Source organism: Engraulis encrasicolus, chromosome 17 (assembly GCF_034702125.1).
Source record: "Engraulis encrasicolus isolate BLACKSEA-1 chromosome 17, IST_EnEncr_1.0, whole genome shotgun sequence".
Lineage (NCBI taxonomy): Eukaryota > Metazoa > Chordata > Actinopteri > Clupeiformes > Engraulidae > Engraulis > Engraulis encrasicolus.
In genome coordinates, this window is record NC_085873.1 from 25,609,433 (window position 1) to 25,634,702 (window position 25,270).

General features: G+C 41.4%; 3 protein-coding genes across 6 annotated transcripts; all 3 read left to right on the forward strand.

The window, feature by feature from the left end:
• Nucleotides 1-1,221: 1,221 nt before the first annotated feature.
• Nucleotides 1,222-2,763, forward strand: LOC134468013 (uncharacterized). 2 transcript variants are annotated; one of them, XM_063222058.1, is made up of 3 exons: nucleotides 1,222-2,042; nucleotides 2,154-2,205; nucleotides 2,301-2,763. In XM_063222058.1, exons 1-3 carry the CDS (start codon nucleotides 1,227-1,229, stop codon nucleotides 2,417-2,419), a joined length of 987 nt encoding a protein of 328 aa, XP_063078128.1. In that variant the 5' UTR covers nucleotides 1,222-1,226; the 3' UTR covers nucleotides 2,420-2,763. The 2 variants fall into 2 exon arrangements, with proteins under 2 accessions (XP_063078128.1, XP_063078129.1); XM_063222059.1 differs by having other exon boundaries at nucleotides 2,304-2,763.
• A 4,539-nt stretch (nucleotides 2,764-7,302) lies between these two features.
• On the forward strand, nucleotides 7,303-11,033 carry LOC134467360 (uncharacterized). Of its 2 annotated transcripts, none has more exons than XM_063221260.1 (7): nucleotides 7,303-7,385; nucleotides 7,741-7,855; nucleotides 8,265-8,301; nucleotides 8,406-8,539; nucleotides 8,818-10,297; nucleotides 10,409-10,460; nucleotides 10,556-11,033. In XM_063221260.1, exons 1-7 carry the CDS (start codon nucleotides 7,376-7,378, stop codon nucleotides 10,687-10,689), a joined length of 1,962 nt encoding a protein of 653 aa, XP_063077330.1. In that variant the 5' UTR covers nucleotides 7,303-7,375; the 3' UTR covers nucleotides 10,690-11,033. The 2 variants fall into 2 exon arrangements, with proteins under 2 accessions (XP_063077330.1, XP_063077331.1); XM_063221261.1 differs by having other exon boundaries at nucleotides 10,559-11,033.
• A 5,530-nt stretch (nucleotides 11,034-16,563) lies between these two features.
• LOC134467361 (uncharacterized) lies at nucleotides 16,564-20,392 on the forward strand. Of its 2 annotated transcripts, none has more exons than XM_063221262.1 (7): nucleotides 16,564-16,646; nucleotides 17,004-17,118; nucleotides 17,582-17,618; nucleotides 17,726-17,859; nucleotides 18,160-19,639; nucleotides 19,768-19,819; nucleotides 19,915-20,392. In XM_063221262.1, the coding sequence occupies exons 1-7, from the start codon at nucleotides 16,637-16,639 to the stop codon at nucleotides 20,046-20,048; spliced, it is 1,962 nt and encodes a 653-aa protein (XP_063077332.1). In that variant the 5' UTR covers nucleotides 16,564-16,636; the 3' UTR covers nucleotides 20,049-20,392. The 2 variants fall into 2 exon arrangements, with proteins under 2 accessions (XP_063077332.1, XP_063077333.1); XM_063221263.1 differs by having other exon boundaries at nucleotides 19,918-20,392.
• Nucleotides 20,393-25,270: the final 4,878 nt, after the last annotated feature.

Here is a 25,270-nt window from a genome sequence, read left to right on the forward strand (position 1 = left end):
CTGTTATAGGGAGTGGAAGGATTTCATCAGCATGATAGACTGTCAAGTGAGTAGCCCTTCTATTATGTAGGCGTATGATGTTGCTCTATTCTCAAGTTGATATTACAATATGTGATTGTGGTTTCATAACAAAATATTTTTTCACCACAGATGGCAAGGAACCAGTTTGTGGAGATGTGTCAGGCTGTACTTAAAGTTGTGAGCTCCAGCTCAATGAATGTTATTCTGCCAGTTTTTTCGCATATGGAGAGAAATTTGGAGCACTCCTCTAATACATGCCCAAGGTAAAAATCAGGAAGTAACATATTAATTGATAGAATCTCATACACTCTTTTGGCCAAACACATCTGGAGAAAACATGATGTAGATTTTTCCATAAAGTATTACATTTGATCAGAGTAGCAGGTAGATTTCACCCCGTTTCCAATTGCCCGATACCTTGCCCAAACCAAAGAGATTTATGAATCGTGTGGCTTTTATTGTGCGTTGCAAAAGAGTGTCAACGTGTATTTTACAAATGGGTAAAAGCAAAAAATGTTTTGCCTGTATTTTTGGATGACAGGTGTAAGAGTGCAGGTTCTTCCACCTCAGCTCAGATGTCTGGACGTCCTGCAAGCCAGGGGAGGATGTTCCGTATGAGAGGTTCCCTGGCAGCATTGTGGAAGACTATGATGGCATGGCGTCTTTCCCGTGCCTCAACCGTTGCTACCACTGCTCTGCGTTCCTCTATGGCTGACCATCCTCCCGACAGTGCCAAGCACAAGACATCTGACCTGTCTGAAGTCGATTCGATGGCGCAGCATGGAGGCCAATGTTGTGACCCAGCAAGCATCAAGGGAATGGTGGACAGAGTGCTGTCAAGTGAAGGTCTTGACGGCATGGCCAGACACCTGGTTGATGAGATGCAGGGCATCCTGCAGCAGAGTAGTCCATTTGTGACACCATTGGCCTCTGGCAGAAGCACCCCGATATCTCAGCCTCCTCAGATGGTGTACTCATATGCAGAAGGAGCTATGGGCGATTTGCTCAAGCCATTATTACCATTTCTGGTGGCTCACAGCGCTCCTTTGGATGGACCAGGTTTGAGACGGGCAGACTCCCCTGCCACTGATGGAGTAGATGAAGTCCTAGTCGATTCGATGACACAGCATGGAGGCCAATGTCGTGACCCAGCAAGCATTAAGGGGATGGTGGACAGAGTGCTGGCAAGTGAAAGTCTTGACGGCATGGCCAGACACCTGGTTGATGAGATGCAGGGTATCCAGCAGCAGAGTAGCCCATTCGTGACACCATCGGTTTCTGGCAGAAGCACCCCGATATCTCAGCCTCCTCAGATGGTGTACTCATATGCAGAAGGAGCTATGGGCGATTTGCTCAAGCCATTATTACCATTTCTGGTGGCTCACAGCGCTCCTTTGGATGGACCAGGTTTGAGACGGGCAGACTCCCCTGTCACTGATGCAATAGATGAAGTCTCAGCCACAGTCACAGCAGAGAACATGGACACAGCATCTTCTCACAGCAAGGACCAAAGTGAAAGAAGACCGGCCAGCTGTGAGCCGGACTTGACACAGCAGGATTGCAGCCGCCGGAGCATGATCAGTGTCTTCACCAACTTGATGGTCCATGAGCTGATGATCATGCTTCAGAAGGACGCAGCAGCTGCGAAACAGGAAAGGAGCAATGATCAGAAGTATGAAGATCTTATTGACAAAGTCATGTCAACGTTTGGTGGAGCTTCTGGAGCTCCGAATATGCATGAGCACCTAAACAACATCAAGATCCAGACCATTTACAGGATAATGGATGGGCTCCTGCTGCAGGAGTTTGGCTCCGAAGCCATCCAGCAGAGGGCAGGGAATCCAGAGGTTGGCTTTGGTAACATCTTTCTGACTAAGTTGAGAGAACTGTTCAGAAATAGCGCCGACGTCACTGATGTCCCCCCATCTGCACAGAGAGCTTCATCCTCAATTGGGCCTGTGCACGCATCTGCAGGTGACAAAAAGCAAAAAGCAGGAAGATTCTCCAGATTTCGACTCAAGGTAAGAAAAGACTGGCGGCCATTTCATGGTTTTATGAATTTTGCTCTGTTTTTGACAGCATGGTGACATTACAAGCAATGCTTATAAGCAACTTTCTTTCACTTGTCCTAGGCTCCAAAGAGACGCAGCACAAAGGTGTCTCCAATCGCCAACTGTGACATGGGTAGGGTTTGTTTTATGTTCACTCTTCTCAAGTGGTTTCCTTTGCTTCTGTTGTTGTTGTTCATTAACTGTTCTGTGTTTATTTCCACCCACCAGCAGGCAAGCATGCAGAGACACCTGCCCCGACTGAGAACATTTCTGATGCACCTGCTGGCAAACGTTCCTGGTTCATGAGGATGTTCAGTTGCTGCCTCCAAAGCCCAACTCTGGCCTGAACAGACCTCAAACTCCCCAACCTGCCAAAACTTCCATCTAATCTCACAATGTTTCTTCCATTTCCAACGTCTATGCCCTCATTCTACCATAGCCTTACCCATTCTATTTTCAAAACATTGAGTACAATATTTTATTACATTTCAGTAATTGAATTGAAAAATGTAGACGCAAAACATTTGTACAACAGGAGTAATTGCAATTCATCTACCGAAGCAGGTCATGATCGTCTCTGTAGGATTTTAACATATGGTGTACTCACTTTTGTGAGGTAGGCTACATTTGAGTCATAACGGCTGTATTTCAAATGACTTTTAGTGAAAAATAAATTGAAATGGCTATAGAAGTTGTACGCTTGCTACTGTTCATTGTGTCCAAGTGAAATTTATTAAACGTTTTCCCATGACAAGATACCTGCAAATCTGCAAAAATGTTAAGTATTCTGTAGGCTACTCACTTCTGTGACATAGGCTACTGCAGTGGTTCCCAAACTTTTTCAGCTGGTACCCCCTTTTGGTCTAAAAAATAGTTTCATTAATAAATTCACAGGACAGCAAAATAGGATACATCTAATGTATTTGCTGCTAGCTATTATCCTGTGAATTTCCCAATTTTGTGCAATTTCCCTTTTGTCCACCACCCCCCTTCAGTACTTCCGCAACCCCCCCTAGGGATCCCGATCCCCAGTTTTGGAGCCACTGGGCTACTGTAACTAACCAAAGCTGTTTTTAATCTCTTTTTAAAACATGTTACTGTTGGGGCAGCTCTAATTAGCTGGTTCCAGCATTTAGCAACACTGGGTAAATGTGAATTTTACCTACCCGGTATATACACAATGTAATACATAACATAAATGCACAATGTAATACATAACATAAATGCACTCTCAGATATCGACTGTATGTTGCCTTGGAGGAAGGGCAAACTGCAGAGGTTAACGGGTGTGAAGATGGGTCCTCCTCAGCTCAGGTGGACAGACAAACCATTATAGATCTAGGCAAAAACACAACTTCCCAATGTGAACTGTTTTAGCCTTGGTAGTATGTTATACGCCCAGTAATTAGATACTCTTTGGTGAACTCTGCGGAGTATCCAATCACTAGGCGTTTCACGCATTACCAAGGCTAGAACACTTGACATTGGGAAATGGTCATTGTCTCTTTTAAGGAAGGGCCTAGACTGGCCTTGCCATCCATGAGCCATTCGTCTTAATTCTTATTTTCTGAGGATATGGTAAGATTGTCTTTGCCTGCCACAAGTCATTCTGTTCCTCAAAGTGTGCATACGTATATCTGACTCTTCTTATTGGCACTCGACATTCACGCCTAGAGCCGCTGACAGCTGCTGCTGGGCCCAGGCAGGGGTGGATTAATGAACGGGCCTACCGGGCCCAGGCCCATCATTTCAATGTTATGCAGCTTCACATGAAATATAACACATTTTGTAAAGGAATCTTAGAAATTACATTTGCAATACAATTAAGTTGTATTCAAGGGAACAAGAGAAGGTGGGGTCTGTTTTAAAGCTGGCTGCCTTCAATATAGGCCTAAAGTTTGTGTTCATAGTGCGGCCCTCGGAGGACTTTGACGGCCCTTGGAGCAATTTGATGTGGCATTTTGAATGAAAAAGGTTGCCCATCCCTGCCCTAGGCCAAGCCAGGTCCGGGGGTGGGGGACCCAAGGGGGCCAAAGGGCCAAGGCCCCAAGAAGGCAGGCCAACTTGGCTCCATGGCCACGACCCAAACCAGCCGTCAAAACCACCTTTGCAATAATTATCTTTCCAATTATTCCAGTTCATTAGTTGCTGTTCTTTCACCGGGAGGTACCGCGCCTTTTCTCTTGATGCCGGGTGGGTGCGTAGGTTCCAACAGGTTAACTATAGGATCAAGGAAGGGGAACTCGCACACCTTGTATGCCGATACAATAATTTCCTTTTATTGCATGTTTCAAAATTAAAAAAGTGCTACCCAAGTGAACAGTGCAAACGTTTTGGTCCCATTCAGACCATCCTCAGTGCCTCAGTTCATTAGTTGCTACCATTGATTGTGGTTGCTACAAAAATTACTTGTGTGTAGGCCCCAAGAAGGCAGGCCAACTTGGCTCCATGGCCACGACCCAAACCAGCCGTCAAAACCACCTTTGCAATAATTATCTTTCCAATTGTTTGAGTTCATGAGTTGCTAACATTATGGGGGGCCAAGACTGCCTGGCCCAGGGGGCCATAATTTCTTAATCCGTCCCTGGTTGGAGCTGCTCAAGTGAAGGGCCTGTCTAGAGCATCTTTAGTTCTGACCTCTCAGAGAAGCCCACTTTATAAAAATAATACATATAGCAATAGATATTGTACACATATCAATAGAGCAAAAACTCAGATGATACAGTTTAACGATGCACTATTTATTACCTCCACCAAGGATTATAATAAAGTATTATGTGTCTTATAGCAAGTAGATGACTAACGTTGACGAAATGTAAGCCTGTGGCCAATCACAGCTCCCGGTCGGGGAATCCCGCCACATCACTCGCTTATCCGCAGCTTTCAGCCAATAGAATGTCTATGCCTTGGTTTTAAAACTCTGTTTCGCTCTTTGCTTCTCAGAGTAAGCATACGCCGACGCCCCGCCTCCATCCCCTTCAACCTCTGTCTCCTTCAACCCAATCTCCTTCAACCTCCATCTCCTTCAACCTCCATCTCCAGATGTCCTGGGTTCCCTGGTCCGCTTCAGCCTCCTTCAGCCTTATCCTCATGAGCTAACGTCACCAGTTGGTCCCTGTCCTGTAATGGGAGTAGGCTTCGCCCCCTGCCTCATAATCGTCAGGATATGAGCCCCCCTTTTACAAATTATATTCTGCAGGTCGGGGACCTGCGCCAAAGACAAATGTTGCCTCCCTGTATATTACAGTTTTTCTCGATTGGTTTGGCTCATTTCTTGAAACTGAGATGACATTCCTATAACCATTGGGTCATTTGGCCAAACATTCTTACACTTCTGCACAACAGTTCAGATAACTAGCAAAATGTCATACCTCCCAAAACACCTCATTCTTGCATCAGCACTAAACCGTCTCACATATAAATAGTCAGTACCTTCTCAATTGCTTTGGATCATTTGCATTCATTTAGTCCTTCTGTCAAAATAAACTGGATGGTTCAGCATAACTACATGGATCCTCATCACTCGCTCATATCACCCCAAAAACAGTTTACCCATTTGTCAAAACTAAATTTCTTCCCCACATATATCATCAGTACCCCCAAAATATATTGTCCCTTTGCCATTGTGTAAGCACTGCCAGTCAAAATGGTTAGGTGTTTTATCTACGTTCAGCTAACAGATTTCGACTATGTATAAAAATGAAAAAGTGAGTGAAACCATTGAAGTTTGACAACACAGATAATTTACCAAGAACATTTATCAGTAACTTTCTTTACTGTAAATTCATATACAGAAAGTAATGCCCATATATCACAGGTTTCTCATGGGTTTGGCTCATTTCTCAAAACAGAGATAACATTCTCAAAATAACATGGACAAATGCCAAAGCAACTAGCAATTGTTCAAAACAGAATGTTGTTTGAAAAAATGTCGTGAAATTAGCCAAATAACTGAGGAAAATGTAGGATACACGGTTGTAAAATTATTTTCTACTAACTAGTAAAGTTACAATACCATCTGACCTGTTGAACACTGTCATGAATTTACTATGTAATGAAATTCTTAAAATATGATGTCCTTGACTGTTTTGGGAATTGCGTAGACCACTTTGCATATGATGACTTACACAATGAAATAATGCTGACGTGTTTTGGAGAGGGCAACCATTAGACTGAGAATTGTCTAATTCGTTTAGATAAGCAAGGTCAATTTATTTGGAAAATGTGCTGAATGTATGCTGAATGTGTCAACTGAAGGGTATTTGTACATATCCATCTGCAGAGATGTACTAAACATTTGAGACATGTACAAAGCATTTGATATCTGATGAAAGCAATGAAAAATGCCATTCTGTTTTGGGAAATTGCAAGTTGGTTTGGGGATTTGTCCGTGTTGTTTTGAGAATGTCATCTCAATTTCGAGAAATTAACCAAACCAATCGAGAAAAACTGTAATAAATACCTTTCATTTCATTTTGTCTATCGAGTCTTCTATGGTAGAAATTAAGCTTTCTTCCTTTGAGCAGGAAGCTGGTTCCAGCATTGGGCCGCATAATGGCTATGTCATTGAATGCATACTTTATTGTCCCGAAGGGAATTTTTCTTGTGTTTCGGGAGTAGCATAGGGCCTACACAACACTTGGAAGGACAATAGCAGGAAGGACAATTACAATAGTGCAAGACAAGACAAGACTAGACTAAAAAAACAAACAAAGCATACAAAGTAGATACATTTTAAAAATCCTATACAATTATTGTATTCCAGTCATTCTGTCAGAACTTTTGAACATTTCACCCTGTCTGCATTTTAGGCACAACCAGTAGAGGAGACTCTGAAGACCTAAGACATCTTTTAGGAGGATATTGCTGTAGCATCTAGGCCCACATATTGATTAACTTGACCATTTAGTGACTTACAGACTAGAAGAAGAGTTTTAAACTCAAATCTAAACTACACTGACTTATTGAAAACCTAGTGGACTTCATCATTTTTATGGATGTTGTTTAGATAGATAGATAGATAGATAGATAGATAGATAGATAGATAGATAGATAGATAGATAGATAGTGAATGGAATGTTACATTCATGGTCACATGGGACTGGATACTCCTAGAATCTCTGGTTGCATTGTAAGCTTTTGTGACATCATCAATGACATCATATAGGCCTAATGTTCTGATTATAGCCCAAGTTGATGTAGTGTTAAACACATTCACATACACCTCTGCAAAAGAAAACAATCTTTTCTGTAGACGGAGTCATGAGAAGATTACATAGTTGTTGAAGTGGTGTCCTTAGAAGATGGAGAAAGGTCAGTATATCTTTTAATTAGAATTTAAAGCATTTCCCCATTGGTATTTAGATTATATGGAATTATTAGGCCTATGAGTATTGAACTGAACTTTTTACGTTTTATTCTCATTCTCATTTGTTTATTTAAATAGCACATTAAACACCAAGTAGGTCCATTGTCCTTTACAGCAGTAAAAAAAATATTATTGATGGTGGACTTATAGAAAAATACTAAGCTTAAATGATTAGAAATGCAAAAACTAACAAGCAACAGGCCTAACAATAGTTCCCAACTGTCTAAGTGAATGAAGAAGAGAATAGCAAAGAAAGATATTACTATTTTGTGAGTCCAACATATTCTGACATATTTTCAGGTTCAGAAGAGCCTTTCCGGCAGGAGTCTGGAACAGGTTCTTCAAACCCGACTAATGATGCAATCCCACCTCTACATCCCTCTATTCGGGAGTACATTTTCAATCTTACCGAAGAGTGAGTTGTGCTTACATGCTACCTCAGCCGTGACTGTATTTTATGATTGTTATGCTATATGCTGCTCAATGTTGGTTTCAATATTATGTTCCTATTAGACAGAGGGTCTTCTGTTAAAAATGTCCAAATAATGTCAAGTCAAGTCAAGTCAAAGTTTATTTATAGAGCACTTTAAAATACAACAAGATAGCTGACCAAAGTGCTGGACAGGTAGATAAAAGGACTTGAGGACCCCTTAAGACACACAAAGACAACAAAAAGATAAAAAATAAAATAAAATAAACACAAAAACAGTGTAATCTTTGAAGCACTTAAAAACAATAATAACCAATGGAAAGTGCATATATACAAGAAGTGTCTGGAAAAAGGGCTCATGTAGCAAATTAAACAAATGTATTTTCTGTTATAGGGAGTGGAAGGATTTCATCAGCATGATAGACTGTCAAGTGAGTAGCCCTTCTATTATGTAGGCGTATGATGTTGGTCTATTCTCAAGTTGATATTACAATATGTGATTGTGGTTTCATAACAAAATATTTTTTCACCACAGATGGCAAGGAACCAGTTTGTGGAGATGTGTCAGGCTGTACTTAAAGTTGTGAGCTCCAGCTCAATGAATGTTATTCTGCCAGTTTTTTCGCATATGGAGAGAAATTTGGAGCACTCCTCTAATACATGCCCAAGGTAAAAATCAGGAAGTAACATATTAATTGATAGAATCTCATACACTCTTTTGGCCAAACACATCTGGAGAAAACATGATGTAGATTTTTCCATAAAGTATTACATTTGATCAGAGTAGCAGGTAGATTTCACCCCGTTTCCAATTGCCCGATACCTTGCCCAAACCAAAGAGATTTATGAATCGTGTGGCTTTTATTGTGCGTTGCAAAAGAGTGTCAACGTGTATTTTACAAATGGGTAAAAGCAAAAAATGTTTTGCCTGTATTTTTGGATGACAGGTGTAAGAGTGCAGGTTCTTCCACCTCAGCTCAGATGTCTGGACGTCCTGCAAGCCAGGGGAGGATGTTCCGTATGAGAGGTTCCCTGGCAGCATTGTGGAAGACTATGATGGCATGGCGTCTTTCCCGTGCCTCATCAGTTCCTACCACTGCTCTGCGTTCCTCTATGGCTGACCATCCTGCCGACAGTGCCAAGCACAAGACCTTTGACCTCTCTGAAGTCGATTCGGTGGCGCAGCATGGAGGCCAATGTTGTGACCCAGCAAGCATTAAGGGGATGGTGGACAGAGTTCTGTCAAGTGAAGGTCTTGACGGCATGGCCAGACACCTGGTTGATGAGATGCAGGTTATCCTGCAGCAGAGTAGCCCATTTGTGACACAAACGGCTTCTGGCAGAAGCACCCCGATATCTCAGCCTCCTCAGATGGTGTACTCATATGCAGAAGGAGCTATGGGCGATTTGCTCAAGCCATTATTACCATTTCTGGTGGCTCACAGCGCTCCTTTGGATGGACCAGGTTTGAGACGGGCAGACTCCCCTGCCACTGATGGAGTAGATGAAGTCCCAGTCGATTCGATGGCGCAGCATGGAGGCCAATGTTGTGACCCCGCAAGCATCAAGGAAATGGTGGACAGAGTGCTATCAAGTGAAGGTCTTGACGGCATGGCCAGACACCTGGTTGATGAGATGCAGGATATCCTGCAGCAGAGTAGTCCATTTGTGACACCATCGGTTTCTGGCAGAAGCACCCCGATATCTCAGCCTCCTCAGATGGTGTACTCATATGCAGAAGGAGCTATGGGCGATTTGCTCAAGCCATTATTACCATTTCTGGTGGCTCACAGCGCTCCTTTGGATGGACCAGGTTTGAGACGGGCAGACTCCCCTGTCACTGATGCAATAGATGAAGTCTCAGCCACAGTCACAGCAGAGAACATGGACACAGCATCTTCTCACAGCAAGGACCAAAGTGAAAGAAGACCGGCCAGCTGTGAGCCGGACTTGACACAGCAGGATTGCAGCCGCCGGAGCATGATCAGTGTCTTCACCAACTTGATGGTCCATGAGCTGATGATCATGCTTCAGAAGGACGCAGCAGCTGCGAAACAGGAAAGGAGCAATGATCAGAAGTATGAAGATCGTATTGACAAAGTCATGTCAACGTTTGGTGGAGCTTCTGGAGCTCCGAATATGCATGAGCACCTAAACAACATCAAGATCCAGACCATTTACAGGATAATGGATGGGCTCCTGCTGCAGGAGTTTGGCTCCGAAGCCATCCAGCAGAGGGCAGGGAATCCAGAGGTTGGCTTTGGTAACATCTTTCTGACTAAGTTGAGAGAACTGTTCAGAAATAGCGCCGACGTCACTGATGTCCCCCCATCTGCACAGAGAGCTTCATCCTCAATTGGGCCTGTGCACGCAACTGCAGGTGACAAAAAGCAAAAAGCAGGAAGATTCTCCAGATTTCGACTCAAGGTAAGAAAAGATTGGCAGCCATTTTATGGTTTTATGAATTTTGCTCTGTTTTTGACAGCATGGTGACATTACAAGCAATGCTTATAAGCAACTTTCTTTCACTTGTCCTAGGCTCCAAAGAGACGCAGCACAAAGGTGTCTCCAATCGCCAACTGTGACATGGGTAGGGTTTGTTTTATGTTCACTCTTCTCAAGTGGTTTCCTTTGCTTCTGTTGTTGTTGTTCATTAACTGTTCTGTGTTTATTTCCACCCACCAGCAGGCAAGCATGCAGAGACACCTGCCCCGACTGAGAACATTTCTGATGCACCTGCTGATGGACCAAAGGCTGGCAAACGTTCCTGGTTCATGAGGATGTTCAGTTGCTGCCTCCAAAGCCCAACTCTGGCCTGAACAGACCTCAAACTCCCCAACCTGCCAAAACTTCCATCTAATCTCACAATGTTTCTTCCATTTCCAACGTCTATGCCCTCATTCTACCATAGCCTTACCCATTCTATTTTCAAAACATTGAGTACAATATTTTATTACATTTCAGTAATTGAATTGAAAAATGTAGACGCAAAACATTTGTACAACAGGAGTAATTGCAATTCATCTACCGAAGCAGGTCATGATCGTCTCTGTAGGATTTTAACATATGGTGTACTCACTTTTGTGAGGTAGGCTACATTTGAGTCATAACGGCTGTATTTCAAATGACTTTTAGTGAAAAATAAATTGAAATGGCTATAGAAGTTGTACGCTTGCTACTGTTCATTGTGTCAAAGTGAAATTTCTTGAACGTTTTCATAAGTTTTTCCCATGACAAGATACCTGCAAATCTGCAAAAATGTTAAGTATTCTGTAGGCTACTCACTTCTGTGACATAGGCTACTGCAGTCGTTCCCAAACTTTTTCAGCTGGTACCCCCTTTTGGTCTAAAAAATAGTTTCATTAATAAATTCACAGGACAGCAAAATAGGATACATCTAATGTATTTGCTGCTAGCTATTATCAGAGTATAGTATTAAAGAATCTCTGCTATTATCCTGTGAATTTCCCAATTTTGTGCAATTTCCCTTTTGTCCACCACCCCCCTTCAGTACTTCCGCAACCCCCCCTAGGGATCCCGATTCCCAGTTTTGGAACCACTGGGCTACTGTAACTAACCAAAGCTGTTTTTAATCTCTTTTTAAAACATGTTACTGTTGGGGCAGCTCTAATTAGCTGGTTCCAGCATTTAGCAACACTGGGTAAATGTGAATTTTACCTACCCGGTATATACACAATGTAATACATAACATAAATACACTATTATGCAAATATCTATTACAGCTCTGGTCAACCGTATCAGATCAAGCGGGAGTGAGAAAAACCAAGCCTGTGGAAACAATGTCAGACCTCCCAGACTGTTTTGAAATAATAATGTATTATTTTTTTAACATCTCGTTCAATATCCAATTCAAGCTGTAAACCTGTGAAACTAAGGGAATTTTTTCTGAAGGGGAGCACTGACGAGAACAGGCCTGCCGACGGGGGAACAAAGGGGTATGTTGTTCCAGACCCAGGGAGATAGGGGCCCCAGAATTGGGTCCCCATTACATTGTATATATTGTGTAGGTCCTTTCAGATGACTTTGTCCTGTGCCCACCGTCAGCTGTGAGCGGCCCTGGGCGAGAATGTTGAGTGCTAGCCTTGGTAGTGCGTGAAACGCCTAGTGTTTGGATATCTGTCTGTCGATTGATGTGACATGCAGTTCAAGTAGCCTCTCAGATATCGACTGTATGTTGCCTTGGAGGAAGGGCAAACTGCAGAGGTTAACGGGTGTGAAGATGGGTCCTCCTCAGCTCAGGTGGACAGACAAACCATTATAGATCTAGGCAAAAACACAACTTCCCAATGTGAACTGTTTTAGCCTTGGTAGTGCATTATACGCACAGTAATTAGATATGCTTTGATGAACTCCACAGAGTATCCAATCACTAGGCGTTTCACGCATTACCAAGGCTAGAACACTTGACATTGGGAAATGGTTATTGTCTCTTTTAGGGAAGGGCCTAGACTGGCCTTGCCATCCATGAACCATTTGGCTTAATTTTTATTTTCTGAGGATATGGTAAGATTGTCTTTGCTTACCACAAGTCATTGTGTTCCTCAAAGTGTGCATATATCTGACTCTTCTTATTGGCACTCGACATTCACGCCTAGAGCCGCTGACAGCTGCTGCTGGGCCCAGGCAGGGGTGGATTAATGAACGGGCCTACCGGGCCCAGGCCCATCATTTCAATGTTATGCAGCTTCACATGAAATATAACACATTTTGTAAAGGAATCTTACAAATGACATTGGCAATACAATTAAGTTATATTCAAGGGAACAAGAGAAGGTTCCCCATCCCTGCCCTAGGCCAAGCCAGGTCCGGGGGTGGGGGACCCAAGGGAGCCAAAGGGCCAAGGCCCCAAGAAGGCAGGCCAACTTGGCTCCATGGCCACGACCCAAACCAGCCGTCAAAAACCACCTTTGCAATAATAATATTTCCAATTATTTGAGTTCATGAGTTGCTACCACTGATTGTGGTTGCTACAAAAATTACTTGTGTGTAGGCCTACCTACTGTTTGTTGAATTCGGCATTTGAAATTGTCATGACTGATGGATAGTAATCTCAGCATAGCATCACATACGTGGCCAAGTGACATTAATTTTCTGAGATTTCTTGCCCTAAAATTGATTAGAATGCAGGAAATTGCATCTAATATACAATATTTTCAAGGGGAGGGCCCCCACACCAATTGTCTACCCACCAACAGCAACCCCTGCCAAAAATGTGTTGCTGTGCCTCAGCGTACACACTATGTACATACAGTAGTATACAGTTCTATAGCATCCCAACTCTATAGCATGGTGGGGACTGGTGTGTATCGCAGTGTCCAATTACCTGCTAGCTGTGAGCACTGTGTGTAGTTTTCGTAGCATGTCTGATTAGCAGGGTCAAGGTGCGTTTCTTTTTTTGGGGGGGACAGTGTTTTTTGGGGGACCAAGACAGTGTCTGGCTCAGGGGACCATAATTTCTTAATCCGTCCCTGGTTGGAGCTGCTCAAGTGAAGGGCCTGTCTAGAGCATCTTTAGTTCTGACCTCTCAGAGAAGCCCACTTTATAAAAATAATACATATAGCAATAGATATTGTACACATATCAATAGAGCAAAAACTCAGATGATACAGTTTAACGATGCACTATTTATTACCTCCACCAAGGATTATAATAAAGTATTATGTGTCTTAAGACAAATTCCCTTCGGGGCAATAAAGTATGCATTCAATGACATCCATTATGCGCCCCAATGCTGGAACCAGCTTCCTACTCAAAGGAAGAAAGCTTAATTTCTACCAAGACTCGATAGACAAAATCAAATGAAAGGTATTTATTACAGTTTTTTTCTCCATTGGTTTGGCTAATTTCTTGAAACTGAGATGACATTCCTATAACCATTGGGTCATTTGGCCAAACATTCTTACACTTCTGCACAACAGTTCAGATAACTAGCAAAATGTCATATACCTCCCAAAACACCTCATTCTTGCATCAGCACTAAACCTTCTCCCATATAAATAGTCAGTGCCATCAAAATGGCATAGATCCTTCTCAATCGCTTTGGCTCATTTGCATTAATTTAGTCCTTCTGTCAAAATAAACTAGATTGTTCAGCATAACTACATGGATCCTCATCACTCGCTCATATCACCCCAAAAACAGTTTTGACACCCATGTGTCAAAACTAAATTTCTTCTCCACATATATCATCAGTACCCTCAAAATACAGTGAGGAGAATAAGTATTTGATCCCTTGCTGATTTTGTTGGTTTGCCCACTAATAAAGACATGATCAGTCTTTAATGTTAATGATAATATGTATTCTAATATGGAGAGACAGAATATCAAAAAGAAAATCCAGAAATTAACTCTAAAGAATATATAATAATTGATTTACATTTAATTGAGGGAAATAAGTATTTGATCCCCTGCCAACCATTAAGAGTTCTGATCCCCCAGATCAAATGGCACTTCCAATCAACTTGTTATCTGAATTGAACACACCTGTTAATAGTAACCTGCACAAAAGACACATTGAATCTGCAGAATCAGTCCATAGAATCAGTCAATCAATCAAACTAAACTCGCCAACATGGGACAGACCAAAAAGCTGTCATAGGATGTCAGGGACAAGATTGTAGAACTTAATAAGGCTGAAATGGGCTCCTGGATATTAAAGAGCAAACTGTTGGTGCATTTCTTCCCAATTTTAGGACATACAAAATGATCATCAATCATCAATCTTAGGCCTGTCTCTGGTTCCATACATGATTTGACCTTGTGGGAATTTAATAACCAGAAAAAAAGGAGATAAAGCACCTTAAAACTGTATGGGAGGAGCTAGGAAATGATCGCAAGGCAGCTGGGACCTCAATCACTAAGAAAACTATTGGAAACACTTGATCCCACAGCGGATTAAAATCCTGCAGTGCATGTATGGTACCCCGGCTTCAGAAGGAACCTGTTCAGGCTCACCTGAGGTTTGCCAATGAACGTCAAACTGGATTAGGATATGATTGGGAGGTGCTGGAATCAGATAACACCAAAATCAAACTGTTTGGCATTAACACAACTCTATGTGTTTGGAGGAAGAGAAATGCTGTCTATGATCCCAAGAACAACACCTTCTCCAACATCATAAATGAAAGTGGTAACATTATGTTTTGAGGTTGTTTGTCTGGCCAAGACACAGGACAACTTCACATCGTCAAGAAATGGATGGAGGGAGACATGTAAACGTAATGCTGCATGCCAACCTCTTTCCCACCACCACTAGACTGAAGGTGGGTCATGGATTGGCCTCCCAAAATGATAATAATCCATAACATACAGCCCAAGCAACGAAGGAGTAGCTCAAGCAGAAGCACATTAAGGTCATGAAGTGGCCTAGACAGTCTCCAAACATTAACCCTATAATAATCCTGTGAAGGGAACAGAAGTTCCCATTTGGCAAGCTACAGTCATACAACTTAAGTGATTTAGAGATGATCTGCAAAGAAAAGTGGACAAAAATCCTTTCTAATATACCCACAAACATTGTCATTAACTGAAAGAAACATCTGACCTCTGTATGAGAAAACAAGGGCTTTGCCACCAAGTATTTTGTCTTTTTTGACTAGAGGGGTCAAATACTTATTTTCCTCAATGGAATACAAATCAATTAAAATATATTCTTCAAAGTTATTTTCTGGATTTTCTTTTTGATATTCTGTCTCTCTATATTATAATACATTTTATCATTAACATTATAGAATGATCATGTCTTTATTAGTGGGCAAACCAACAAAATCAGCAAGGGATCAAATACTTATTCTCCTCACTGTACATTGTCCCTTTGCCATTGTGTAAGCACTGCCAGTCCAAATGGTTAGGTGTTTTATCTACGTTCAGCGGACAGATTTCGACTATGTATAAAAATGAAAAAGTGAGTGAAACCATTGAAGTTTGANAACACAGACAATCTACCAAGGACATTTATCAGTAACTTTCTTTACTGTAAATTCATATACAGAAAGTAATCATATATTACAGGTTTCTCATGGGTTGCGTTTCGGGAGTAGCCTACAATACACAACACTTGAACAGACAATTACCATAGTGCAAGAAAAGACAAGACAAGACTAGACTAAAAAAACAAACAAAACATACAAAGAAGATACATTTTTAAAATCCTATACAATTATTGTATTGCAGTTATTCTGTCAGAATCTTTGAACATTTCACCCTGTCTGTAGACTCTGAAGACCTAAGACATCTTTTAGGAGGATATTGCTGTAGCATCTAGGCCCACATATTGATTAACTAGGCCATTTAATGACTTATAGACTATCAGAAGGGTTTTAAACTCAAATCTAAACCACACTGACTTATTGAAAACCCAGTGGAGTTCAGCATTTTTATGGATGTTGTTTAGATAGATAGATAGATAGATAGATAGATAGATAGATAGATAGATAGATAGATAGATAGATAGATAGATAGATAGATAGATAGATAGAAAGATAGAAAGGTAGTGAATGGAATGTTACATTTGTCTGTTTAGGGTCGCATTCATGGTTGCATCAGAGAGACTGGATACTCCTAGAATCTCTGGTTGCATTGTAAGCTTTTGTGACATCATCAATGACATCATAGAATGTTCTGATTATAGCCCAAGTTGATGTAGTGTTAAACACATTCACATACACCTCTGCAAAAGAAAACAATCTTTTCTGTAGACGGAGTCATGAGAAGATTACATAGTTGTTGAAGTGGTGTCCTTAGAAGATGGAGAAAGGTCAGTATATCTTTTAATTAGAATTTAAAGCATTTCCCCATTGGTATTTAGATTATATGGAATTATTAGGCCTATATGCGTATCGAACGGTTTTATTCTCATTCTCATTTGTTAATTTCAATAGCACATTAAACACAAAATAGGGCCATTGTCCTTTACAGCAGTAAAAAAATCTTATTGATGGTGGACTTATAGAAAAATACTAAATGATTAAATGCAAAAAAACTAACAAGCAACAGGCCTAACAATAGTTCCCAACTGTCTAAGTGAATGAAGAAGAGAATAGCAAAGAAAGATATAACGATTTTTGTGAGTTTTAGACCCGAATAAGTCCAACATATTCTGACATATTTTCAGGTTCAGAAGAGCCTTTCCGGCAGGAGTCTGGAACAGGTTCTTCAAACCCGACTAATGATGCAATCCCACCTCTACATCCCTCTATCCGGGAGTACATTTTCAATCTGACCGAAGAGTGAGTTTCGCTTACATGCTACCTCAGCCGTGACTGTATTTTATTATATTTATGCTATATGCTGCTCAATGTTGGTTTCAATATTATGTTCCTATTAGACAGAGGGTCTTCTGTTAAAAATGTCCAAATAATGTCAAGTCAAGTCAAGTCAAGTCAAAGTTTATTTAGGCCTATAGAGCACTTTAAAATACAACAAGATAGCTGACCAAAGTGCTGGAAAGGCAGATAAAAGGACTTGAGGACCCCTTAAGACACACAAAGACAACAACAAAAAAATAATAATAAACATAGAAACAGTGTTATTTTTGAAGCACTTAAAAACAATAATAATCAATGGAAAGTGCATATACAAGAGGTGTCTGGAAAAAAAGGGGAAAGAAGAGGCTAATTAAGGTGCCAATAAATATGCTAAAACTACAGAGGGCTCATGTAACAAATTAAACAAATGTATTTTCTGTCATAGGGAGTGGAAGGATTTCATCAGCATGATAGACTGTCAAGTGAGTATTAGCCCTTCTATTATGTAGGCATATGATGTTGCTCTATTCTCAAGTTGATATTACAATATGTGATTGTGGTTTCATAACAGCATATTTTTTCACCACAGATGGCAAGGAACCAGTTTGTGGAGATGTGTCAGGCTGTACTTAAAGTTGTGAGCTCCAGCTCAATGAATGTTATTCTGCCAGTTTTTTCGCATATGGAGAGAAATTTGGAGCACTCCTCTAATACATGCCCAAGGTAAAAATCAGGAAGTAACATATTAATTGATAGAATCTCATACACTCTTTTGGCCAAACACATCTGAAAACATGATGTAGATTTTTCCATAAAATATTACATTTGATAGTGTAGATTTAAATAGAGTAGCAGGTAGATTTCACCCCGTTTCCAATTGCCCAATACATTCAATTCAAATGCCAAAAACAAAGAGATTTATGAATCACATGGCTTTAATTGTGCGTTGCAAAAGAGCTATTCAAAGTGTATTTTACAAATGTGTAAAAGCAAAAATGTTTTGCCTGTATTTTTGGATGACAGGTGTAAGAGTGCAGGTTCTTCCACCTCAGCTCAGATGTCTGGACGTCCTGCAAGCCAGGGGAGGATGTTCCGTATGAGAGGTTCCCTGGCAGCATTGTGGAAGACTATGATGGCATGGCGTCTTTCCCGTGCCTCAACCGTTGCTACCACTGCTCTGCGTTCCTTTATGGCTGACCATCCTCCCGACAGTGCCAAGCACAAGACATCTGACCTGTCTGAAGTCGATTCGATGGCGCAGCATGGAGGCCAATGTTGTGACCCAGCAAGCATCAAGGGAATGGTGGACAGAGTGCTGTCAAGTGAAGGTCTTGACGGCATGGCCAGACACCTGGTTGATGAGATGCAGGGCATCCTGCAGCAGAGTAGTCCATTTGTGACACCATTGGCCTCTGGCAGAAGCACCCCGATATCTCAGCCTCCTCAGATGGTGTACTCATATGCAGAAGGAGCAATGGGCGATTTGCTCAAGCCATTATTACCATTTCTGGTGGCTCACAGCGCTCCTTTGGATGGACCAGGTTTGAGACGGGCAGACTCCCCTGCCACTGATGGAGTAGATGAAGTCCCAGTCGATTCGATGGCGCAGCATGGAGGCCAATGTTGTGACCCCGCAAGCATCAAGGAAATGGTGGACAGAGTGCTATCAAGTGAAGGTCTTGACGGCATGGCCAGACACCTGGTTGATGAGATGCAGGATATCCTGCAGCAGAGTAGTCCATTTGTGACACCATCGGCTTCTGGCAGAAGCACCCCGATACCTCAGCCTCCTCAGATGGTTTACTCATATGCAGAAGGAGCAATGGGCGATTTGCTCAAGCCATTATTACCATTTCTGGTGGCTCACAGCGCTTCTTTGGATAGACCACGTTTGAGACGGGCAGACTCCCCTGTCACTGATGCAATAGATGAAGTCTCAGCCACAGTCACAGCAGAGAACATGGACACAGCATCTTCTCACAGCAAGGACCAAAGTGAAAGAAGACCGGCCAGCTGTGAGCCGGACTTGACACAGCAGGATTGCAGCCGCCGGAGCATGATCAGTGTCTTCACCAACTTGATGGTCCATGAGCTGATGATCATGCTTCAGAAGGACGCAGCAGCTGCGAAACAGGAAAGGAGCAATGATCAGAAGTATGAAGATCTTATTGACAAAGTCATGTCAACGTTTGGTGGAGCTTCTGGAGCTCCGAATATGCATGAGCACCTAAACAACATCAAGATCCAGACCATTTACAGGATAATGGATGGGCTCCTGCTGCAGGAGTTTGGCTCCGAAGCCATCCAGCAGAGGGCAGGGAATCCAGAGGTTGGCTTTGGTAACATCTTTCTGACTAAGTTGAGAGAACTGTTCAGAAATAGCGCCGACGTCACTGATGTCCCCCCATCTGCACAGAGAGCTTCATCCTCAATTGGGCCTGTGCACGCATCTGCAGGTGACAAAAAGCAAAAAGCAGGAAGATTCTCCAGATTTCGACTCAAGGTAAGAAAAGACTGGCGGCCATTTTATGAATTTGACCATTTTATGGTTTTATGAATTTTGCTCTGTTTTTGACAGCATGGTGACATTACAAGCAATGCTTATAAGCAACTTTCTTTCACTTGTCCTAGGCTCCAAAGAGACGCAGCACAAAGGTGTCTCCAATCGCCAACTGTGACATGGGTAGGGTTTGTTTTATGTTCACTCTTCTCAAGTGGTTTCCTTTGCTTCTGTTGTTGTTGTTCATTAACTGTTCTGTGTTTATTTCCACCCACCAGCAGGCAAGCATGCAGAGACACCTGCCCCGACTGAGAACATTTCTGATGCACCTGCTGATGGACCAAAGGCTGGCAAACGTTCCTGGTTCATGAGGATGTTCAGTTGCTGCCTCCAAAGCCCAACTCTGGCCTGAACAGACCTCAAACTCCCCAACCTGCCAAAACTTCCATCTAATCTCACAATGTTTCTTCCATTTCCAACGTCTATGCCCTCATTCTACCATAGCCTTACCCATTCTATTTTCAAAACATTGAGTACAATATTTTATTACATTTCAGTAATTGAATTGAAAAATGTAGACGCAAAACATTTGTACAACAGGAGTAATTGCAATTCATCTACCGAAGCAGGTCATGATCGTCTCTGTAGGATTTTAACATATGGTGTACTCACTTTTGTGAGGTAGGCTACATTTGAGTCATAACGGCTGTATTTCAAATGACTTTTAGTGAAAAATAAATTGAAATGGCTATAGAAGTTGTACGCTTGCTACTGTTCATTGTGTCCAAGTGAAATTTATTAAACGTTTTCCCATGACAAGATACCTGCAAATCTGCAAAAATGTTAAGTATTCTGTAGGCTACTCACTTCTGTGACATAGGCTACTGCAGTCGTTCCCAAACTTTTTCAGCTGGTACCCCCTTTTGGTCTAAAAAATAGTTTCATTAATAAATTCACAGGACAGCAAAATAGGATACATCTAATGTATTTGCTGCTAGCTATTATCAGAGTATAGTATTAAAGAATCTCTGCTATTATCCTGTGAATTTCCCAATTTTGTGCAATTTCCCTTTTGTCCACCACCCCCCTTCAGTACTTCCGCAACCCCCCCTAGGGATCCCGATTCCCAGTTTTGGAACCACTGGGCTACTGTAACTAACCACAGCTGTTTTTAATCTCTTTTTAAAACATGTTACTGTTGGGGCAGTTCTAATTAGCTGGTTCCAGTATTTAGCAACACTGGGTAAATGTGAATTTTACCTACCCGGTATATACACAACCAGTAGAGGAGGCTCTGAAGACCTAAGACATCTTTAGGATGATATTGCTGTAGCATATTTACAATAGGCTATAAATACGGCCAAGGCCATTGAGTGATTTATAGACTATCACTTCTAAAACACACTGGCAGCCAGTGTAATGACCCAATTACTGGAAAGGTATAAAAGTATAGCAATGATCAAAAAAGAAAACTAGGGGGCCGTTTACTTAAAACCTAGTGGAATTCATTTGTATTACCTCTGCCAAGGAGGGTATGTTTTTGGTCACGTTGGCTTGTCTGTCTGTTTGTTTGTCTGTCTGTCTGCCAGCAGAATAACTCAAAAAGTAATTAACGGATTTAAACTTTGTATAGTTGTTGGAAATGACAAAATGAACAAGCGATTAAATTTTGGAGGTTATCTGGATCATGATCTGGATACAGTAATATTTTAAAATATTCTTCACCATTGCGGGTTGTGGCGAATATTGACATTCCCGTTTCTAACTCCACAAAAATAAGACAGAAAGACTTGAAAAAAAAATGGGCTGTAACATAGCCAACTAATTTTATCAAACAGCTTCCTTGGCGGAGGTTTGCACTCTCTGAGTGCATTTCTAGTTTATTCCTGGTTCTTTTGTCAGCAAAACCACCAGATTGATAATAACCAAAACAGACGTGAAAGGAAACTCACAAAAAGAGTCCCCAAACAAAGCTGTGAGTCTTTTTCACATCCTGTGCTGGGCAATCGCTGGGGAATTCAGCCTGCTGTGGTCTCCCACCGATGGTGAAATAAGTCTGTCTCTCCCATATCATATAGGCCACCAGGGGCAATGATTCTGGGATCAGAAAGAAAAAAAAACTGTCACACAAATATGATCCAATCAAGTCATGATAACTTAATGTAAATTAACATGAACTAGCATGTCATAAAATATACAAAACCGTGTACTTAATTTATACAGACAGCCACCCAGCAGTTTGGCTTGGCGTTCAGCAGCCAGTAGCTCCAGTCTGTAGGGGGCGCAGGGCTGGTTGGGGAAGATGCTGATCAGGAGCCCACTTCTGTTGTGCAGCCTCAGGGTGTCACTGGGGCCCACCTTATCGGACGCCTGTCGCACCATGGAACAAGTTTGAAGAACATCATGAGACAGAAGAAGAAGAAGTAGTTATTCAGGACCAAATGCACAAAGAAGTACATGCTTTAGGACAGGGGTGGGGAATCTACATCTCGAAGGCAGTTTACGGCTCTTGGGGGCATTTTATCTGGCCCCTGATAGTACAAACCCCAACTCCGATGAAGTTGGGACGTTTGGTAAACAGTGAATAAAATCAAAATGCTATCATTTTCAAAACATTCAACCTATTCATTAGATGGAGAATAGTGAAAAAGACAACTATTAAGTGTTAAAAAACCGAGAAAAAAATATTGTTTTGGGGGACATATGTACTCATTTCTAATTTGATAAATCCAACACGTCTCAAAAGAGTTGGGACGGGGACAATAAATGGCAGCAAATGTCGAGGAAGACTAAAAACAAAACAAAAGACAACACTTAACAGTTACATACATTAACCGATGAGATGATTTTATATAAAAAAAACAGTGTTAATTCCTATCTTGGACATGAATTCACCAGCTTAAATGGTGGGTGTATTCCTTGTCATGTTTTGCAATGTTCTCCTGTCTGTAGTGCTTAGCCTACAGTGTGACGGATCTTGACCAAAGGCCAGCCATTTTATCACCTGCTGGTCCTTATGATGGAGCCAAACTGTTAAAACATAGTAGAGAATGCAAAAAAGTTGCTTGAAAAGAGAAAAAACTTTTCTTCACCAAGGCACTCCAAAAAGTATAGTTAAAATGTCTTTATTATTATGACATGTCCATTAAGGAGTTTTAAAATGGCCCACGCGTAGCGGCAGTTGAGCCTTCTTCAGGGCATAGTGATACTGACACAGTGAAGCCTTTTGTTAGACAAACATTCCACCTGTTGACTAGTTGATTGCCCACAATTATTATATGGTTGTGACGTCATCGGTCGAATGCTCCATTCATTTCAACGGGGCTCCCCAACGTTCGCACGTCTGTTATTTTTCGATAACGGACGGGTTGGTCTATAACAGACCGCTGTCAATGGTAACAAGACTTTTCACTGCTAAAGCGACTTTTCAACAATACTCTAATCAGCTGCTGTGATAGACAACACCGACCTGTTGTCCTGGCTACCTGTTGCCTAGCGGTGTTCCACAACGGCACTGTTTTGTTTTGCGCAGCAACAATCTTTTGACTTAACATTAAATAGGCCTAAAGAAATGTCCCCGCCATGTGTGAATCATTTAAGTATATCCATATAATAAGCGGGTTAACTTTCGGCGAGTCGGTCGCTTTGTGGAATAGCAGCACTTCAGAGAGAACAAGACCCCTCCGCTCTGCGTCGGGGTCTAAAGATTCTCTCTGTCGTGCTGCTATTCCACGGTAGCGACCTTCTCGCCGAACGTTAACCCTTACTTAGTGCACCTCCCCCACCACAGACTTAAGTGTAGCTAAGACCCGCCCCCTCAAACAGGTCCTTGAAAACAATTACAAAAAATATAGCAGATCCAGTATATTAAACATTTCAAAAAGTAGATAATGAGTTCAATAGCAGTGATAAAATACAAAAAAACACATTGTTACAAAAAAGCTCTGTAGTCCATTTCCTCATTAAGACCTGGATGCTCCATTGCCTTGAAGCTCCAGATCCAAAAGGTTTCTCTCTGTAGCAACCTTTTCAATCTGTCCCCACCCCGTACAGTTTTCTTGATCACTTCAATCCCCTGTACTTTTAAAGATGATGGGTCACTCTGATGAATTTCTCTATAATGTTTGGCCATTGGATAATCCTCATTGTTTGTCTTGATTGCATATTTGTGTTCTGAGAAACGTGCTTTTAATTTCCTCTTTGTTCTCCCCACATAAAAACATCCACAAGGACAGAGCAAACGGTAAACAACATATTCAGAGTTACAGTTAATAAAATCATTTGTTTTGTATTCCTTTTTTGTTCTCAAATCTAAAAAGGTTTTGCTCTGGATGATGCCCTCACAGTGTTTACATGATCCACATTTATAGGTCCCGTAGAGGTCTTTTTGTATCCATGTTTTCTCTTTCCTGTCTGGCAGGTAACTTTTGACCAGCTTGTCTTTTATAGAGGGGGCCCTTTTGAAAACAGTCATCGGTGGATCAGGGAAGACTTCCTTCAGAAATGGGTCGCTATGGATTATTTGCCAATTTGACCTGATGATTTGTTTCATCTTCGGGGCACAGCTGTTGAATTGAGTGATGAAGCAAATGTCATAATAATAAAGACATTTTTAACTATACCTTGAGTGCCTTGGTGAAGAAAAGTTTTTTCTCTTTTCAAGCAACTTTTTCGACATTGAACCTTGAACCAAAGAGCACCCACAAGAATACTTTTTTAATCTTCCTAAAGGGACTGAGCACGCCTCTGACTTCCAAACATAGAGAATGCAATTTGACCTTACTATGTGGCAGTAATCGAAGATCTCCCTTCAAAATATAATGCATGCACTGTATTTAACTCTACAGATGAGTGAGAACATCTTAACCAATGCACTACTGCACCCGAATGCCATCATGGAGGCTGACTTTTGAAGTTAGCACTAACACAAGTTGGATGGTCCATTTTCACTATAGCACAGGATGTGCAATGCTCTATTATTGTCAAAAAGAATGGACTTCTACAACTTCTGCTGAATTCTGTAAGCAAAGGACAGTTTCCCATGTCTTCTGGGTCTATTTCAAGTGAGCTCAAGTGCTTAGGAGAATGTTACACCCCTGTATCATTTGCACGCATGAAGCATTCTTAATATGGTCAGTTTTCAATAGCTCTAATTCCTGGAGTGCTAGAGTGAGACTACAGCCAATATATATTTCATGATGTCATGAACATATACAATGATTTTAATAACAAAAATATGTCTTATATACACTCAATCGTGGTAAATCAAAGGGAATTCAAAAATGTATGTAATAACTATGGTAATTATTCCCTTTGCATCTTTAATTCTGAGTGACTCAGCTTCTCTGTGATGATCTTATACCTGGACACCTATATTGTCCGTCAGTACAATTCATTTTGAAATGTTCTTCTTTGTTGTTTTATCTTATTTGGATGTTTACTAAATTTCACTGATCCCCGTCCCAACTCTTTTGAGACGTGTTGGATTTATCAAATTAGAAATGAGTACATATGTCCCCCAAAACAATATTTTTTCTCGGTTTTAACACTTAATATGTTGTCTTTTCACTATTCTCCATCTAATGAATAGATTGAATGTTTTGAAAATGATAGCATTTTTATTTTATTCACTGT

Coding starts and splice junctions, on each gene's coding strand:
- LOC134467360 (XM_063221260.1), top strand. Junction 8,540..8,817: donor TCCTCTAATACATGCCCAAG/GTAAAAATCAGG, acceptor TTTGGATGACAG/GTGTAAGAGTGCAGGTTCTT. Junction 10,298..10,408: donor TCTCCAGATTTCGACTCAAG/GTAAGAAAAGAT, acceptor CACTTGTCCTAG/GCTCCAAAGAGACGCAGCAC.
- LOC134467361 (XM_063221262.1), top strand. Junction 17,619..17,725: donor TCAGCATGATAGACTGTCAA/GTGAGTATTAGC, acceptor TTTTCACCACAG/ATGGCAAGGAACCAGTTTGT. Junction 17,860..18,159: donor TCCTCTAATACATGCCCAAG/GTAAAAATCAGG, acceptor TTTGGATGACAG/GTGTAAGAGTGCAGGTTCTT.
- LOC134468013 (XM_063222058.1), top strand. CDS start 1,227: ATGGCCAGACACCTGGTTGATGAGATGCAGGGTATCCAGCAGCAGAGT. Junction 2,043..2,153: donor TCTCCAGATTTCGACTCAAG/GTAAGAAAAGAC, acceptor CACTTGTCCTAG/GCTCCAAAGAGACGCAGCAC. Junction 2,206..2,300: donor AATCGCCAACTGTGACATGG/GTAGGGTTTGTT, acceptor TCCACCCACCAG/CAGGCAAGCATGCAGAGACA.